The sequence below is a fragment of the Vipera ursinii genome, assembly GCF_947247035.1.
Source record: "Vipera ursinii genome assembly, chromosome: 5".
In the NCBI taxonomy this organism is placed as follows: domain Eukaryota; kingdom Metazoa; phylum Chordata; class Lepidosauria; order Squamata; family Viperidae; genus Vipera; species Vipera ursinii.
In genome coordinates this window covers 95,181,101-95,198,576 of record NC_139518.1, presented here as the reverse complement: position 1 = coordinate 95,198,576, position 17,476 = coordinate 95,181,101, and the positions used below count along the sequence as shown (strand labels likewise).

Below are 17,476 nucleotides of genomic sequence, written 5' to 3'. Positions count from 1 at the left end.
GGAGGGAAGGAGGAGGAGAGGAGAGGAGAGGAGGGAGGAGAGCCTAGGAGAGAGGGAGAAAGGAGAAAGAAGAGGAGAGGAGAGGAGAGGAGAGGAGAGAAGAGAAGAGAAGAGAAGAGAAGAGAAGAGAAGAGAAGAGAAGAGAAGAGGAGAGAAGAGAAGAGAAGAGGAGAGGAGAGAAGAGAAGAGGAGAGAAGAGAAGAGGAGAGGAGAGAAGAGGAGAGGAGAGAAAGGGGAGGGAAGAGGAGAGGAGAGGGGAGGAGAGGAGAGGAGAGGAGAGGAGAGGAGAGGAGAGGAGAGAAGAGAAGAGAAGAGAAGAGAAGAGAAGAGAAGAGAAGAGAAGAGAAGAGAAGAGAAGAGAAGAGAAGAGAAGAGGACAAAGAGGAGAGCACAGGAGAAAGAGGAGAGGAAAGGAAAGGAGAGGAGAGGAGGATTAGGAGGAGAGCACAGAAAGCAGAGAGGACAGGAGAGCACAGGAGAAGACAGGAGAGGAGAGGAGAGAAGAGGAGAGGAGAGGGGAGGAGAAGAGAAGAGAAGAGAGAAAGGGGAGAGGAGAGGAGAAGAGAGGAGGACAAAGAGGAGAGGAGAGGAGAGGAGAACACAGGAGAGGAGAACAGAGCACAGGAGAGGAGAGCACAGGAGAAAGGGGAGAGGAGAGGAGAGGAGAGGAGACACATACAGGATCTGAATCCGTCCATATAGTCATTATTAAGGTATGCTTCGCATCTGTTCTTCTTGTGTATAAACTAGATACTAAGAAATGCCTTCCTACTTTATTAAAGAGATCCTTCGCATGTTAATCAGCACAAGCAGCAGAAACTGTACGACTGAAGGCTTTTTCCCCCACTTCCAGGAAGATAAATGAGCAAAACTTCTGGGTGACACGCGGTTAACAGCCTGTCACTCAAATGCCATGTTAACCCAATTATTAAAAGCATCTGGCTGGAATTCATTTTTATTTTAATTAAACTCGGCACAGTGATCCACGGCTGTCTTGCTGAATAAATACTCCCAAGGAAGCAAATGTTGTATTTGAGGAACAATGTGAAATTAATATTTAAATCTTCTTGAGAGCACAAGCATTCATGGGTAGGTTCATTAACTGTGATGAGGGGCCAAAAAAAAAAAGCTGACTGTGGTTTTATGGTTGCTTTGCCTCAGCCTGCCGTAAGAATGTGGGGGTGGGTGGGAAACCCCTAAGTATTTATTAAACAGCTAAGACAGCTAAGACAGATCTCAACAGCACACGTTTATCCCATCCTTCCAAATATACCTTGTGGATCGTACCAGTCTGGCCAACAACGTCCGTTTTTCTTCGTTGTTAAATTTCATGACGCCAGGCATCTCAAACTTCTGCCGTATCCAATCACACTGTTCCACATCATTAATAAACATAAACTCCAGCCCTATGTGCTGACAGTAGGTATTCTGGACAGCAAGGCAATGGGTGTATAAATTAAAAGGGGGAATACGACGGGCAGACAGGTCAATAAAGTTTACTTTTACAGTCTATTGCTACATTTTACATAAAACGGTTTGTGTTTTCCTTACCCATAGTATTACCTCCTTCAAAACCTCCAGGAAATCTGGCTGCATCTGGTTTCCCCTGAGACAATCCTCTGACTATGGATATCAATTTACAGCCAACAGCTAGTTAAGTCAAATTGTAACAAAGAAATGATACAACCGCTTTGACCATCACTGAGCGTTGCATCTTATGATTTACGATGAATGTTTTTCATGATTAGAATCATGATTTATCACTTGTTGCTTGTATGTACTGTACACTGAGAGTTTATGCACTGGAAGCAAATTCCTCGTATGTCCAATCACACTTGCCCAATAAAGAATTTTATTCTATTCTATTCTGTTCTGGTTTGTTCTGTTCCGTTCTGTTCTGTTCCATTCTATTCCCTATTCTATTCTATTCTATTCTATTCTATTCTATTCTATTCTATTCCATTCTATTCTATTCCATTCCATTATTCTATTCTATTCTATTCTATTCTATTCTATTCTGTTCTGTTCTGTTCTGTTCTGTTCCGTTCCGTTCCATTCCGTTCTATTCCCAATTCCCTATTCCATTCCATTCCCTATTCTATTCTATTCTATTCTATTCTATTCTATTCTATTCTATTCTGTTCTGTTCTGTTCTGTTCTGTTCTGTTCTGTTCCATTCTATTCCCTATTCCATTCCATTCCATATTCTATCCTATCCTATCCTATCCTATCCTATCCTATCCTATCCTATCCTATCCTATCCTATCCCATTCCATATTTTCTATTCTATTCTATTCTATTCTATTCTATTCTATTCTATTCTATTCTATTCTATTCTATTCTATTCTATTCTATTCTATTCTATTCTATTCTATTCTATTCTATTCTATTCTATTCTATTCTATTCTATTCTATTCCATTCCATATTCTATCCTATTCCATTCCATTCCATATTCTATTCTATTCTATTCTATTCTATTCTATTCTATTCTATTCTATTCTATTCTATTCTATTCTATTCCATTCCATTCCATTCCATTCCATATTCTATCCTATCCTATCCTATCCTATCCTATCCTATCCTATCCTATCCTATTCCTATTCCTATTCCTAATTCTATTCTATTCCATTCCATTCCATATTCTATTCTATTCTATTCAAAAAAGATAAAGACTGAAGACTGAGGGGTCCTTGGTGCTCTCTGAGCTTGATGGTTTTCTGGCAGATGTTTCATGACCCAACTAGATTATATCATCAGAGCTAGAAGGAAGGGGGGGGTGATCTCTTTTTATATACTAGTGGATTGCTCTGTCAGTGTTGCTGGAAGATTGAAAATTACCCAAGTCCCATTTAGAAGAAGAAGCAACCACACTGACCTCCAGCCGCCTGATAATCTCCCGCAAAGAAAGCATCGTCTCATTTCCTCCTATGAAGGTGGTGGTAGGCAACCGGTACACTTTGTCCAAGTCAGATTCGTATAAACCATAAAACTCTGTGACATGAACACGATTAGCAAAGAGAAAGGAAGACAGCAAGCCAAAAATCGAACAAGGCCCCTATATCCCAAGGTCCACCTGATACGTGCTCACCTTGTTCCCTTTCAGACTTTCTCTGCAAAGGATTATCTTCTCACGGGGAGAAGACGTGCTAACACACTGACTGGATTCACACAGCGCATTGAATGACTGGCTGTAGCCACGATTTACTGAGGGAGCCATAGGTAACTAGATTTGAGCAAGCTATGCCCTAAGACACGGCTGACATACAGAACGACTAATGTGATGTGTGAGTGCCACCATTATACTGCTCAAACATGGATGTAAACATACATCTGACGCTCACTTGGGAGATTTCGGCAACCAGGAGAGAAGTTTTCTCAAGGCATCATGATGCAAGTTCAAGCCTTATCTACTGAAATATATATATATATATATATATATATATATATATATATATATATATATATATATATATATATATATACACATATATATGGATCTTTGGTCATTTGGGTTTTTCCCCACGTAGAATTGAAGGTGTAGAAGCAATGTTTCGACGGAATCCCATCCGTCATCCTCAGGCTGGTGGCTTCAGCTTCCTTCTTCTGGAATACATATATACATATATATATATATACATATATATATATATATATATATATATATATATATATATATATATATATATATATATATATATATATATATATATACATATACAGTATATACATATACATATACATATACATATATAAATACTGAGAAAGAATATATATATATATATATATATATATATATATATACAGTATATACATATACATACATACATATATATATATATATATATATATATATATATATACAGTATATACATATACATATATATATATATATATATATATATATATATATATATATATATATATATATATATATATATATTCTTTCTCAGTATTTCCTATTTTGGTTTGAATTTCTTGGTTAATTTTTTCGAGGGTGGAACTGACTTCTGAACACGTGCATGGAGATTTTTAGTCATACAGGTCATAGCTGTCGCAAAGGTGCTTTTTCAGGAGGCAACTGGACATTGTGGGCTGTCCCCTGACACCACTGGATGACATGGCCAGGGCTCGTTGCCTTGGAAGAGTGAGGAAAATTCTCAGGGATGACTCACACCCTGGCCGGTATCTCTTTACTCTCCTATCATCGGGTAGGAGATATAGGAGTATAGCCAGCTGTACCAACAGGCTGAAAAACAGCTTTTATCCGTGGGCTGTTAGGCTTTTGAATGGGATATAATCTCTGTGAACTTATGCAGAATTGACTTGGGAGGCCGGTGTGCGGTGTAGTTGGTTCACATGGTGTGGTAGGATGGAGGGTTTGTTGTCACTGTGTGTTGGGGGGGAGAGAGCACGGGGGGAGGCTCAGCTAATCTCAATGTACACATGTTGTACTTTGACAATAAAGGTTTATTATTGTTTTTCCTTGAAGATGTTTCCCTTCTCAAGCAAGAAGCTTCTTCAGTTCTTCGGAAGAAGTTTCTTGGACGAGAAGCGAAATGTCTTCAAGGCAAAAAAAAAAATTCCCAGTTGTGTCTTGAAAAAGCACCTTTGGGATGACTTCTGAACATTTCTTAAAGTTCACCCCAGATTTCGGCTATTTTAAAAAAAACTCCCCTCTTCGGGCCTATACGGACAGACACCCCTTCAGTGAAGTAACACAATGTATGTGTGAACATACGCAAAAACCCACGGACGTACATATAAAAAAATGCTAATCGATTCACGATAAACTAATACCCATAATTAGAGGACAATCTCACGAAAGGAAATGCCAATGCTCAACTCTCTTGCTAGTTGCATTTCGCTTCCCTGAGACGTTCCTCTGACTATGGATATTAATTTACGGCCAACGAGGTTTAAAACTCTCACCCAGCTTATCTATAGTAGTGATTAAATCCGATGGAACGAATGAATCCAGGTCGGCATCCAGGATTCCTAAGGGATCCAACTGAGCCACGTGGTGTCCCCGGATCTGAAGAGGTTAAGAGTGGGAAAGAAGGGAAGTAGGAAAGGCGAAGAAAAGAACAAGCATCACCGCCAAACGGGGTAAATCAGAGGAGAAGCTCACCGAAATTCGTGGAATTACAATGGTTCATAGAAGCATCAAAAGAAACGGCATGAATCCCCAGAGGATCAAGCTGAGCTTTGTAGTGCCCTACAAACTGGAAATAAGTACACCTGTCATTTGGGCACGCGAACTAGAAGAAATCTTATTTATTTATTTATTTATTTTAATTCCATTTATATCCCGCCCTTCTCCGAAGACTCAGGGCGGCTTACAAGCTTAGCAGTACAAGCTTATCTTGGTTAGTTTACCAAATTTGGCCCAGTTAGCAGTGAAAAGCACCTTCGTGCCCAGTTGCAAGGAATTAATTTTAGAATTAAATGTTAAAATTGAAAATTCTAAGGTGCGTTCCTTATAGCAAACAGACAGAACCCTGTCTGCTGATAACGCGAAGTGGCACTGGGGAATTTCAGCGAATCATCCCCAAATCGGTCCTTCTTGTCGTTACTCTTATCTTCGTGCACGATATGATCTTACGTAGAACCAGTGCTTTTTTTGTAAAAGAAAAAGGTGCCGGAACTCACACATGTCATACAACCCGCCTTGGGTAAAGGTGATTGATCTGCATAAATCATTTTTCTTTTAGCATTGTCGGTGAAGAGTAAATTAGTGGGATTCTTGTCATGGAGGTTATTAAGCGTGTTGAAATTAATATACAATATTTTAGGTGTATTCCCAACTTAGGCGGCTGGTACCCAGAATGTGAAAATTACACAGGATCAGAGCATGCATTGTTTTGCTAATGAAGTCCTTTTATCATGGTTACTATTACTATTATGCCGGCAAAAATTCAAAGGAGGAACACATAACGTATTTTTACGAGCTGTGGAAGAAATGAAGTTTAGAGGAATTAGGCACTGGCAAGTATAATTTAACTTAATCATCAGAAGCTTGGTTCCATCCAAAAAAGGTGCCGGAACTCCGTTCTGAGCGTTCTAATGAGAAAAAAAGCCCTGTGTAGAACCATTTTGACAACTCCAATTCAGGCTTTCATTTGATTAAATCTTTTCTACGCAGATGTGCACGGGGCTCTCGGACAATTCAGCCCAGCCAACTCGCCCTTGCCAACTCACCGCGGAACAATTCCGAGGCGGAATAAGTTCTTTGTGTCATTTACCAAAGGATTACAAACGTTGGTAGTCCAAAGAAATGATTTCCTTTGATATAAGAGATCAAATAACTTGGTTGAAAACGGAGTCAACAAAAATAAAAGGAAGTAAATGAATCCCATGGTGAGTTGTCGAGTGCTGTGCTGGCCACTAGCGAATTGGCCATGACGAGTTGGCCGTGGCGAATTGGCTGTGGTGGCTTGTCCCATTCCGACGTGCATAGGTGGGTGTTTAGAACCAAATAAGTTATAGCAATAACATTTAGATTTATCTACCACTTCACAGTGCTTTGCAACCCTCTCTCAGCAGTTTGCAGAGTCGGCCTCTTGCCCCGGGTCACCCATTTTATCAACCTTGGAAGGATGGAAGGTTGAGTCAACCTTGAGCCGGCGAGACTCGAACTGCTGGCAGTCGGCAGAATTCGCCTGCAATACTGCATTCTAACCACTACGCAGCCATGGCTCTTTTCTGTTATTAAACATTACATTCCCTCTCACTCAAGTCATCTGGTCAATATATGAACCAGGGACGCGCGCGCACACACCCAGTTCTGATAAAAGCGCTCCTGGGACCCTGAATATAATTAAAAAGTCAAGAGAATTGGGAAATAGGACTTTTCCTTCGGAATGCCCTGTTTGCACATACAGCCTCGGATGAGCTGTTGCTTCCTATCTGCGAGAGATGACGGCTCTTTCTGTTGCTTTGAACATATTTCACTTAGAAAGACCGTACGGTAAACGGTTTTCCTCAATTCTGCTCAGCTGGCGTTTATAGTAGAAATAAACCAAATTTATGTTCTAAAGAAGGAACAGGAAAAAATAGCAGAACAACGTACAGTAGGTCTTCTGTTGGGGATACGTTACAGAGGTAGGCATAATCTGCCTTCCTTCCCTCCCTCCCTTCCTCCTTCCCTCCTTCCTTCCTTCCTTCCTTCCTTCCTTCCTTCCTTCCCTTCCTTCCTTCCTCCCTCCCTCCCTTCTTCCCTTTCCCCTTCCTCTATTTTATTAAAGAATAGGTTCTTATTTAGTTGTTGCTGGTAAATAACCGTGCCATGCTGTTTTATGCAGTGTAATTTCTAAGACTGTTGCTTAGGGTGAACAGTTTTAAGTCCGTAGTCAGTCCTTCCTCTATCTTTGGCTTCATACGTGATGGATGCTACTGAATTTGGCGGTTATGGAAACAAGGCACAGAAACAGCACCAGAGTGAAAAGTATTGTCCCCTGTTAAAACCACCCAAGAACAATGAGGGACCGTTATGCCTGGTGGTGCTCTTTCCACCCCTAAGAAATTAGACGGAGGAAGCGTGACAAGATCAGACCGTTCCTGGGAAGTCCTCTTGTTCGCTTACTTACCTGATAAGCTCTGATCAAGGACTGGACTGCCAGATGGTCTTCGACCAGCTTCTCAGCCTTACCAGGTGCTTTGGTCAGCCCATGGCTCTGGATGAGCGATGTCTTGCTTTCAGAAAGCTCTGGCAAAGATGAAGGAAGGGGCCGTCCAGAAGCAGCCTTATCAGTTGCATTACGGAAAAATAAATCCCAAGACTGAGAAGGGCAGAGGGTAGGAGAGAGAGAGAGAGAGAGGAGTGAGAAATGGTTAGTTCTCCAATGGTGTAATACTGTGTCAACTTGGTCTTCTAAGTCAGGGCTTTTCAACCAGTGGCACACGGGTACCACCCGTGGTACATTGGCACCTGGCAGGTGGTATGCGACCATCCTAGAAAAGTGGTAGCAGAGGAGGGGAGTGAGCTGAACCGGTGGCAGCACCGCACAAGCCTGAGCGAGAGATGGCTGGAGCCGCAGGGCTGTCAGGGCTGAGCGGAAGTGTCAGGATCAGAGCTTGTTCAGGGCTGTCAGGGCTCACCGGAAGCGCCGGGATCAGCGCCGGGCTCCAGCTGGAGCTTGGCACTGATCCCGGCACGTCTGCTAAGCCCAGAAGAAGAAGCGCCGATCAGCTGGAATGTTGCAGCATCTCCAGGGTCTTGTGGTTGACATTCAGATGCTTGCCAACTGATTCATATTTATGACGGTCACAGTGTCCCAGGGTCATGTGAAGTGACCAAAACCTGCTGCAACCACCCAGCAGAGGGGGGGGAATAAAAACCAAACACCCTCCACCCCACCCCCCACTGCCAATCCTCAACAGAAATGCTCACAACAATGAAAACCTCAGACAGGAGGAAGAGCGCCACCGGGCGGGCAGGCAGGTGTCCTGCTCGGCTGTGGCTTGGGGAGGGCACTTTTTCCAGGGCCACTATAATTTCAAACAGTCAATAAGCGAACTGCTGTAAGTCGAGGACTACCTGTACCTCATCACTTTTTTCCCTTTTTTTTTTTTGCTCATCAAGTTTTTGACACCTTGCTAGGTGACTGGTGGTACTCGGATGTTGCCATATCCTAAAAGTGGTACAATGGGTGAAAAAGTTGAAAAGCCCTGGTCTAAGTGAAAACATCCCAACTCCCACTTGTTGAGAAAGGTATAGTTTACTAGGCGTCAAGTCAAAGGCAAAGCCAGAACAAAGGCTTCGCTTGCTAAATCTTCCCATTCAGCAAATTCCCTATTCAACAAATTGAGTTTCAACCTGGAAAAAAGCCAAGTTTTACATTTTAGGCAGGAAAAAATCAAAGGTACAAACACAGATTGGGTGAGACTTGGCTCAAAAGCAGCAACTGTGAGGGGGACCTTGGAGTCCTAGTGGATGATCACTTCACCACGAGCCAGCCGTGTGCAGCAGCAGCCAAAACAGCTAATACAATCCTGGGTTGTATAAACAAAGGCATAGAATCAAGATCACGCCAGGTATTGATACCGCTTTATAAAACCCTAGTAAGACCACACCTGGAATACTGCAGCCAATTTTGCTCACCATATCAGAGAAAAGATGTTGAGACCTTGGGAAAAATTCAGAGAAGAGCAACTGAGATGATCCAAGGCCTGGAGACTAAAACCTACAAAGAACGGCTGCGGGACTTGGGTTTGGCTAGTCTAAAGAAAAGAAGAGACAGGGGTGACATGATAGCAGTGTTCCAGTATCTGAGGGGTTGCCACTAAGAAAAGGAGTGGGTCACGTTATTCACCAAAGCACCAGAGGGCAGGACAAGAAACAATGGTTGGAAACGAAGGCTACTGCTAAGCTTGTAAGCCACCCTGAGTCTTCGGAGAAGGGCGGGATATAAATGGAATTAAAATAAAATAAATAAATAAACTGATCAAAGAGAAAAGCAAGCTGGAATTAAGGAGAAACTTCCTGACTGTGAAGACAATTAATAGCTGCTTTCAGAAATCATGGAGATTTTTAAGAAGAGGCTAGACGGTCACTTGTCTGAAATGGTATAGGTTCTCCTGCTTGAGCAGGGGGCTGGACTAGAAGACCTTGCAAGGTCCCTTCCAGCTCTATCCTATCCTGTCCTATTCTATTCTATTCTATTCTATTCTATTCTATTCTATTCTATTCTATTCTATCTCATTATTCTATTCTATTCTATTCTATTCTATTCTATTCTATTCTATTCTATTCTATTCTATTCTATTCTATTCTATTCTATTCTATTCCATTCCATTCCATTCCATTCCATTCCATTCTATTCTATTCTATTCTATTCTATTCTATTCTATTCTATTCTATTCTATTCCATTCCATTCTATTCTATTCTATTCTATTCTATCTCATTATTCTATTCTATTCTATTCTATTCTATTCTATTCTATTCTATTCTATTCTATTCTATTCTATTCTATCTCATTATTCTATTCTATTCTATTCTATTCTATTCTATTCTATTCTATTCTATTCTATTCCATTCTATTCTATTCCATTCTATTCTATTCTATTCTATTCTATTCTATTCTATTCTATTCTATTCTATTCTATTCTATTCTATTCTATTCCATTCTATTCTATTCCATTCTATTCTATTCCATTCCATTCTATTCTATTCTATTCTATTCTATTCTATTCTATTCTATTCTATTCTATTCTATTCTATTCTATTCTATTCTATTCTATTCCATTCTATTCTATTCTATTCTATTCTATCTCATTATTCTATTCTATTCTATTCTATTCTATTCTATTCTATTCTATTCTATTCTATTCTATTCTATTCTATTCCATTCTATTCTATTCTATTCTATTCTATCTCATTATTCTATTCTATTCTATTCTATTCTATTCTATTCTATTCTATTCTATTCTATTCTATTCTATTCTATTCTATTCTATTCCATTCTATTCTATTCCATTCTATTCTATTCCATTCCATTCTATTCTATTCTATTCTATTCTATTCTATTCTATTCTATTCCATTCTATTCTATTCTATTCTATTCTATTCTATCTCATTATTCTATTCTATTCCATTCTATTCTATCTCATTATTCTATTCTATTCTATTCTATTCTATTCTATTCTATTCTATTCTATTCTATTCCATTCTATTCTATTCTATTCTATTCTATTCTATTCCATTCTATTCTATTCTATTCTATCTCATTATTCTATTCTATTCTATTCTATTCTATTCTATTCTATTCTATTCTATTCTATTCTATTCTATTCTATTCTATTCTATTCTATTCTATTCCATTCCATTCTATTCTATTCTATTCCATTCCATTCTATTCTATTCCATTCTATTCTATTCCATTCCATTCTATTCTATTCTATTCTATTCTATTCTATTCTATTCTATTCTATTCTATTCTATTCTATTCTATTCCATTCCATTCTATTCCATTCCATTCTATTCTATTCCATTCTATTCTATTCCATTCCATTCCATTCTATTCTATTCTATTCTATTCTATTCTATTCTATTCTATTCTATTCTATTCTATTCTATTCTATTCTATTCCATTCCATTCTATTCTATTCTATTCTATTCTATCTCATTATTCTATTCTATTCTATTCTATTCTATTCTATTCTATTCTATTCTATTCTATTCTATTCTATTCTATTCTATTCTATTCCATTCCATTCTATTCTATTCTATTCTATTCTATTCTATCTCATTATTCTATTCCATTCTATTCTATTCTATTCTATTCTATTCTATTCTATTCTATTCTATTCTATTCTATTCTATTCTATTCTATTCTATTCTATTCTATTCTATTCCATTCTATTCTATTCTATTCTATCTCATTATTCTATTCTATTCTATTCTATTCTATTCTATTCTATTCTATTCTATTCTATTCTATTCTATTCTATCTCATTATTCTATTCCATTCTATTCTATTCTATTCTATTCTATTCTATTCTATTCTATTCTATTCTATTCTATTCTATTCTATTCTATTCTATTCTATTCTATTCTATTCTATTCTATTCCATTCTATTCTATTCTATTCTATTCTATCTCATTATTCTATTCTATTCTATTCTATTCTATTCTATTCTATCTCATTATTCTATTCTATTCTATTCTATTCTATTCTATTCTATTCCATTCTATTCTATTCTATTCTATTCTATCTCATTATTCTATTCTATTCTATTCTATTCTATTCTATTCTATCTCATTATTCTATTCCATTCTATTCTATTCTATTCTATTCTATTCCATTCTATTCTATTCTATTCTATTCTATTCTATTCTATTCTATTCTATTCTATTCTATTCTATTCTATTCTATTCCATTCTATTCTATTCTATTCTATTCTATCTCATTATTCTATTCTATTCTATTCTATTCTATTCCATTCCATTCTATTCACTTAACAAGTGTGGCAAGGAAGCTTGTGAAATGGGGCAAAATGTCTCACTTAGCAGCAGAACTGTAGGGCTTGGTTGTGGTCATAAGTCAAGAACTACCTGTATTGAGCAATCAGAACTGAAGACAAAAGAGTTATTTTAAGGCAAAAAAACTGAGTTTGAAGTATAAACGATGATCTATCCTTATGGAGACATTCATGTGGATTACTACATTCATAAGACTTTGATTGGATTGATTACAAAAACCCAGGACTAAAAATGGCTCCCGTAAAAGTTTCGTGTTAGGGCTCTGTAACCATTCCATTTCTAGTACCTGGATTATTTTTTTTAAACTTGACTGTATTGAGCGTTAATAATTGCATTAAGGAAACGAAGCCAAACAACCTTCACCATAGCAGCTAAATAGAATCAAGGAAATGGTAGTACCTTCATAGAAGATTGGCTGCAGGCTGAGAAGACCACAACAGAAAAATTCCATAGGCATCCAGGCATATATTTCCCCCCCCCCTCAATTTTGCAATAGCAATAACTGAATCTTGTCAACCCCTTCCCTGAGATATATGGTCCTGACATTATTCCATGAGCAGATATTATACCGTTTTTTAGGGCTTCTGCTATATTTATTCCCAGACCTGCTTTAGATGCTATTTTGCGGTAGTGGTACAGAGGACAGGGGAAAAAAGGCACAGTGGTTCTTAAAAGCCTGACCCAATGGATCAACAGGAAAAAGAATAGATTTTTTTTTCAGGAAAATACAGTTGAAATCTAAGGTAAAGGTAAAGGTAAAGGTTCCCCCGCACATGCGTGCTAGTCGTTTCCAACTCTAGGGGCCGGTGCTCATCTCCGCTTCAAAGCCGAAGAGCCAGCGCTTGTCCGAGGACGTCTCCGTGGTCATGTGGCCGGCGTGACTAAATGCCAAAGGCGCACGGAACGCTGTTACCTTCCCACCGTAATGGTCCCTATTTTTCTACTTGCATTTTTACGTGCTTTCGAACTGCTAGGTGGGCAGAAGATGGGACGAGTAACAGGCGCTCACTCTGTTACACGGCACTCGGGATTCGACCCGCCAAACTGCCAACCTTCTGATCGACAAGCTCAGCGTCCTAACCCACTGAGCCACCGCGTCCCTTTGAAATCTAAACACGATGGATATTTTCATTTTTTTTTCACTGCTTCCTGTCTAGGATTTGTGGTATTGCCATTTTAACCGTTTAGCCGTGTCCGAGTGTTGGTGACTTGATAGGCAAGTGTCTCCGTGCTACCCTGTCAAGCGGTTGTTGTTTTTTAATTGTTGGATGTTCATCTTTGTATCAGATTTGATGCTATCAAGCCAGCGTCTTCTTTGCTTTCTCCTTCTTCCTGTTTCACTAACCATTCCTAGTTGACTGCCTTCTCCAATGAATTTGCATGCAGGAGATAGGCAAAGTAAATCAGGTGCAGTCTTGTGATTTTAGCTTCTAGTGATGCATCTGATTTTATATGATTTAACAGCTCTCTGTTAGTTACTCCAGCTGTCCATGGCATATGCAATGATTTGTGCCAGCAGCACAGTTCAAAGGGGTGGATTCTTCTTTGATCAGCCATTCTTAGTATCCAACCCTCACACCCATACATCATTATGGGGAAGGCTATTGCTCGAACGAGGCTGTTTTTTAAAATCTCTACTTTTCCAGATCTTATTCATGTTAACCACTCCAGTACTAAGTGTCCAAAGACAGCTGGATTATGTTATGCATTTTATTATTGTTCATTGCCCAGTCACCCAGATGTTCATATTGGACTGGGCTTTTTTTTCCCACCTGTTGAGTCCTTCCAAGGAGCTGGGAGAGGCAGAGGTCGTTGTCACACGGTGTTAGAGGTGTCATTGCAGGATGTGGTTCCAAATAAAACCGCCTTTTGCAATGGACTGACGGTGAATTTGCCAAGGCCAATGGTGTTCAAGTGGGGCTCCACCTGCTTTGGGATTGGTATCCAAGGCCCCTATTTATTATTGGTACTATCCTGGGGACGTCATGGTTAAACTCAGGTATTAACATTTGTTTTGAGAGTTTAGCATAGCCTCGATAACACGGCACGCGTTAGGGGCCAATGTCCCGCTGGGAAAAAAAAAAGATCTCAAACAGGATGCTGTATCTGTGGAAGTTACATGAGTATCCAGCCTTTTTCAGAACAAAAAAAAGGTCCCAGGTTTATGTTGAAGCATGTCTTATTGTGGGATAATCCTGCATACATCTGTTGATGAATGAATGAACCCTTATTGTCAAAGTACAACCATGTATACAATGAGATTGGCTGAGCCAATATAATTGTTGATATAATTATTATCCTCTCCACTATCGCTGTGTCAAGGGAAGGGGAAATCTCCCTCGAAATATATATTTTCCAAATATATTATTTGATCCATAAAGGTAAAGGTAAAGGTTCCCCCACACATGCGTGCTAGTCGTTTCCGACTCTAGGGCCCAGTGCTCATTTCCGTTTCAAAGCCAAAGAGCCAGCGCTTGTCCGAGGACGTCTCCGTGGTCATGTGGCCAGCATGACTAGACGCCAAAGGCGCATGGAACGCTGTTACCTTCCCACCGTAGTGGTCCCTATTTTGTACTTGCATTTTTATGTGCTTTCAAGCTGCTAGGTTGGCAGAAGCTGGGATGAGTAACAGGCGCTCACTCTGTTACGCGGCACTCGGGATGCGACCCGCCAAACTGCCGACCTTCTGATCGACAAGCTCAGTGTCCTAACCCACTGAACCACCACGTCCCTATTTGATCCATAGCCAGTGCTTTTTTTTGTCATAGAACTCACCGGAATGGAGTTCCAGCACCCTTTTTTTGACAGATTTTCCAAGTTTTAAAAGTCACTTTTGAAAAAATTTGATGCTTGGTCCGCGTGGATTTGAATCGCCCTGTCGAGCGCAGCAGGTCGGCAGCAAAATCCTTAAAACGGTGCGTTCAAGGCTGCTTGTGCGTCGAATCCGATGCATCTGTACTTCATCCGGCTGCTCGGCTTGTGATTGGTCGTGTGGTCGCGCACTGAGTGCTTACTGCAGGCGACGACCTTTATGTTTCGTTACGCATCCATGAGGGAATCCATGTAAATCTGTGGAATATTTGCCTATACAACTTCTAAGATCAATTCCTGCATTTTGTGAACCTAAGCACTGATTAAAAAAAAAAACCCATGGAAAATTAGGTCACATCCAGCAGCTAATAAAAAAAAATAGTGTTCTGCAGGAAAAGCATAAGCTATTAAGTAACAGTGTTAGTTATAAAATTTTATAACATAAAAGTTTATTTAAATGTCTGGTAACAAAGGTTTCTTTTATTCACGTAGGTTCAGCAAGGTGCTGACATTCTCAACCAATCTAACAGCTTAGGCTTTGCGAACGAAAGTAGTTCATCCCTGAAGGCACAAATTATTAAAGTTTAGAAGTGAGAATGCAATACTGCTATGCCACGTTGGAGAAATAACGAAGCACGAGAACGCCTAACTTAATTGGCAAACTCTGCACAAATAAAGTTCCTTTCCATCCACGCTTCCGTCTGCAGCAGATCACGCTGCCCAGCAATCATATATATACTAGACTTCACGAGACAAGATAATCATAATAAAATTATAACATTATAAGAGGAAGGTAAAATAATTGTGGAAGAAAGCTGCTGGTGTTCCCCTCTTAATAAAAGTTTTATTTCAGAACGCCTAAAGAACTTCCTCACCTGAATTTCAAGTGTATAGAAACAGGGAGAACACACAGCACTGAGGCGAAACGGAAGCACAAACATCAATTTTAATTATTATTTTTTTTAAAAAAAAAGTGGAAGTGCCCTAACAAGTCTTAAGATATATATAAATCTTACCTTATGCACACTACTTGGGTCTTCAAGCCATGCGTAATACATTTCTTCAACATAGCTCGAATTGCTCCCACTCAGAAATGGTTCTTTGACCCCGGGGGAAACGTAAGGCCGACTTGGCAAAAATGCTGCCCTGTTTCCATTCCTCTTCACAAAGGAAGAAATGCCACAACATTTCAGAGTGTTAGCCACCAACCGCAAGTGACTCATATTTCATCGATGGGGAACTGTGAAAAAAAAGAAAAAACACGAGGGTTACCTTACAGTAAAACACACACTGTGTTACCAATGGAAGAGAATATTTGAACTGTAGGGCCTTTGGTGCTCTCTGAGCTTGGGTGGATGTTTCATTACCGATCTAGGTAACGTTATCAGTGCTAGAATAGAGTTAAGGTTTGTGGAGAAGAGGCAGAGGAGGAGAAAGAGAAGGAGAACTGTGGGGTCGTTGGTGTTCTCTGATCTGGATTGTTTTCTAGCAGACGTTGCGTTACCCAACTAGGTAACATCGTCGTGCTAGAAGGAAGCGGGCTGAGCAAATGGATGGAGTCAGTAATGGGATTCACATATGTGAACAACCGGTTCTGTGTGTGGATGCCACTTCCAGAAGTCCATTCTGGGCCTGGGCAACAAAAGATTTACCGTATTTTTCTGTGCATAAGATGCTATTTTTTCCTGCAAATACCCTGTTCAAAAATCAGCTGCGTCTTATACAAGTGCAGCGTCTTATACACAGAAAAATAATGGTAACCTTTGCGGCCCAGAGCATGCCTGTGCGGCTTGCCATGCCGCCTGGTGCAGGTGTCAAGCTCCTGTGGGCTTGCCACTAACGGGAGGGTGGTGGGGGCAAGATCGTTGGCTGGCCGAACATTCGGATTTGCCGGCTAAGCTGTTTGACGCTCCACCGAACAGCTGATCGGTGCGGAGAAACTTGCATGCCAGAGCGTCTTATACAAGGGTGCGTCTTATAGAAGGAAAAATACGGTAGCTACCGGTTCTGCCGAAGTGGTGCGAATCCCACCACTGGATGGAGTTTCTCACACATAAGGAGAGCTATATTTGAGATCTAATTCTGTTGATGTTCTTAGAATGCAGTGCTGTCATTAATCCTGTTAAATGTCTTTATTTTTTTTCCCCTCCACAGGTATTAAAATGAGTGTGAAGTGAATCAGCCCACCTGTTGAGTATTCCTTCCAAAAATAGGACATGCTCAAACAATGGTGGTCAAGATCAGCAAGAGAGTGAGTAGAGCATCGCAATGCAAGGGCCACACCTTTAGAATGACCACGAATGACCACACAGGTCCCAAAATGGCACAGGCCTCCATTGCAACACTGTTTTTTTTAAATAATATATTTTATTGATTTTTTAACAAAGCATAAGTCACTCAATAATTGGTAAAAAATGTGTTGTCTGGGTTACATTTATAAAAGAACCCTTAACAATTAATTTCTATAATCTGTATTCCATACATTAATTTTAGTTGATTTCCTCTTTCCCCAAAATATCCTTTTTCGCAAACATTGGGTTAATACAGTTCTTACTGTTTTGATAAATAACAATTGAGTATATAATTTTTCCAATATTCCTAAAAAAAATAATAATCATATTAGTATACTTATTCCTTTTCTTTTCAGTCATTTTGGTTTACCTTATCATAAATCCTGTTGCAA

The 17,476-nt window shown here is 39.6% G+C and overlaps 1 protein-coding gene across 2 annotated transcripts in view; it reads right to left on the bottom strand.

The window, feature by feature from the left end:
* Positions 1-16,039, bottom strand: part of OGDHL (oxoglutarate dehydrogenase L) — a 59,468-nt gene extending 43,429 nt beyond the window's left edge. The window contains exons 1-5 of one of the 2 annotated variants that reach the window (XM_083364188.1): positions 15,810-16,039; positions 7,588-7,779; positions 4,931-5,033; positions 2,877-2,992; positions 1,274-1,428 (exon numbers count right to left, since the gene is read on the bottom strand). In XM_083364188.1, the coding sequence (XP_083220314.1) occupies positions 1,274-1,428; positions 2,877-2,992; positions 4,931-5,033; positions 7,588-7,779; positions 15,810-16,016 (773 nt within the window). In that variant the 5' untranslated portion in view covers positions 16,017-16,039. Of the gene's footprint in view, positions 1-1,273; positions 1,429-2,876; positions 2,993-4,930; positions 5,034-7,587; positions 7,780-15,809 lie in introns of those variants that run through there. The other variant, XM_083364189.1, reaches the window with a different exon arrangement.
* Between the last annotated feature and the right edge of the window lie 1,437 nt (positions 16,040-17,476).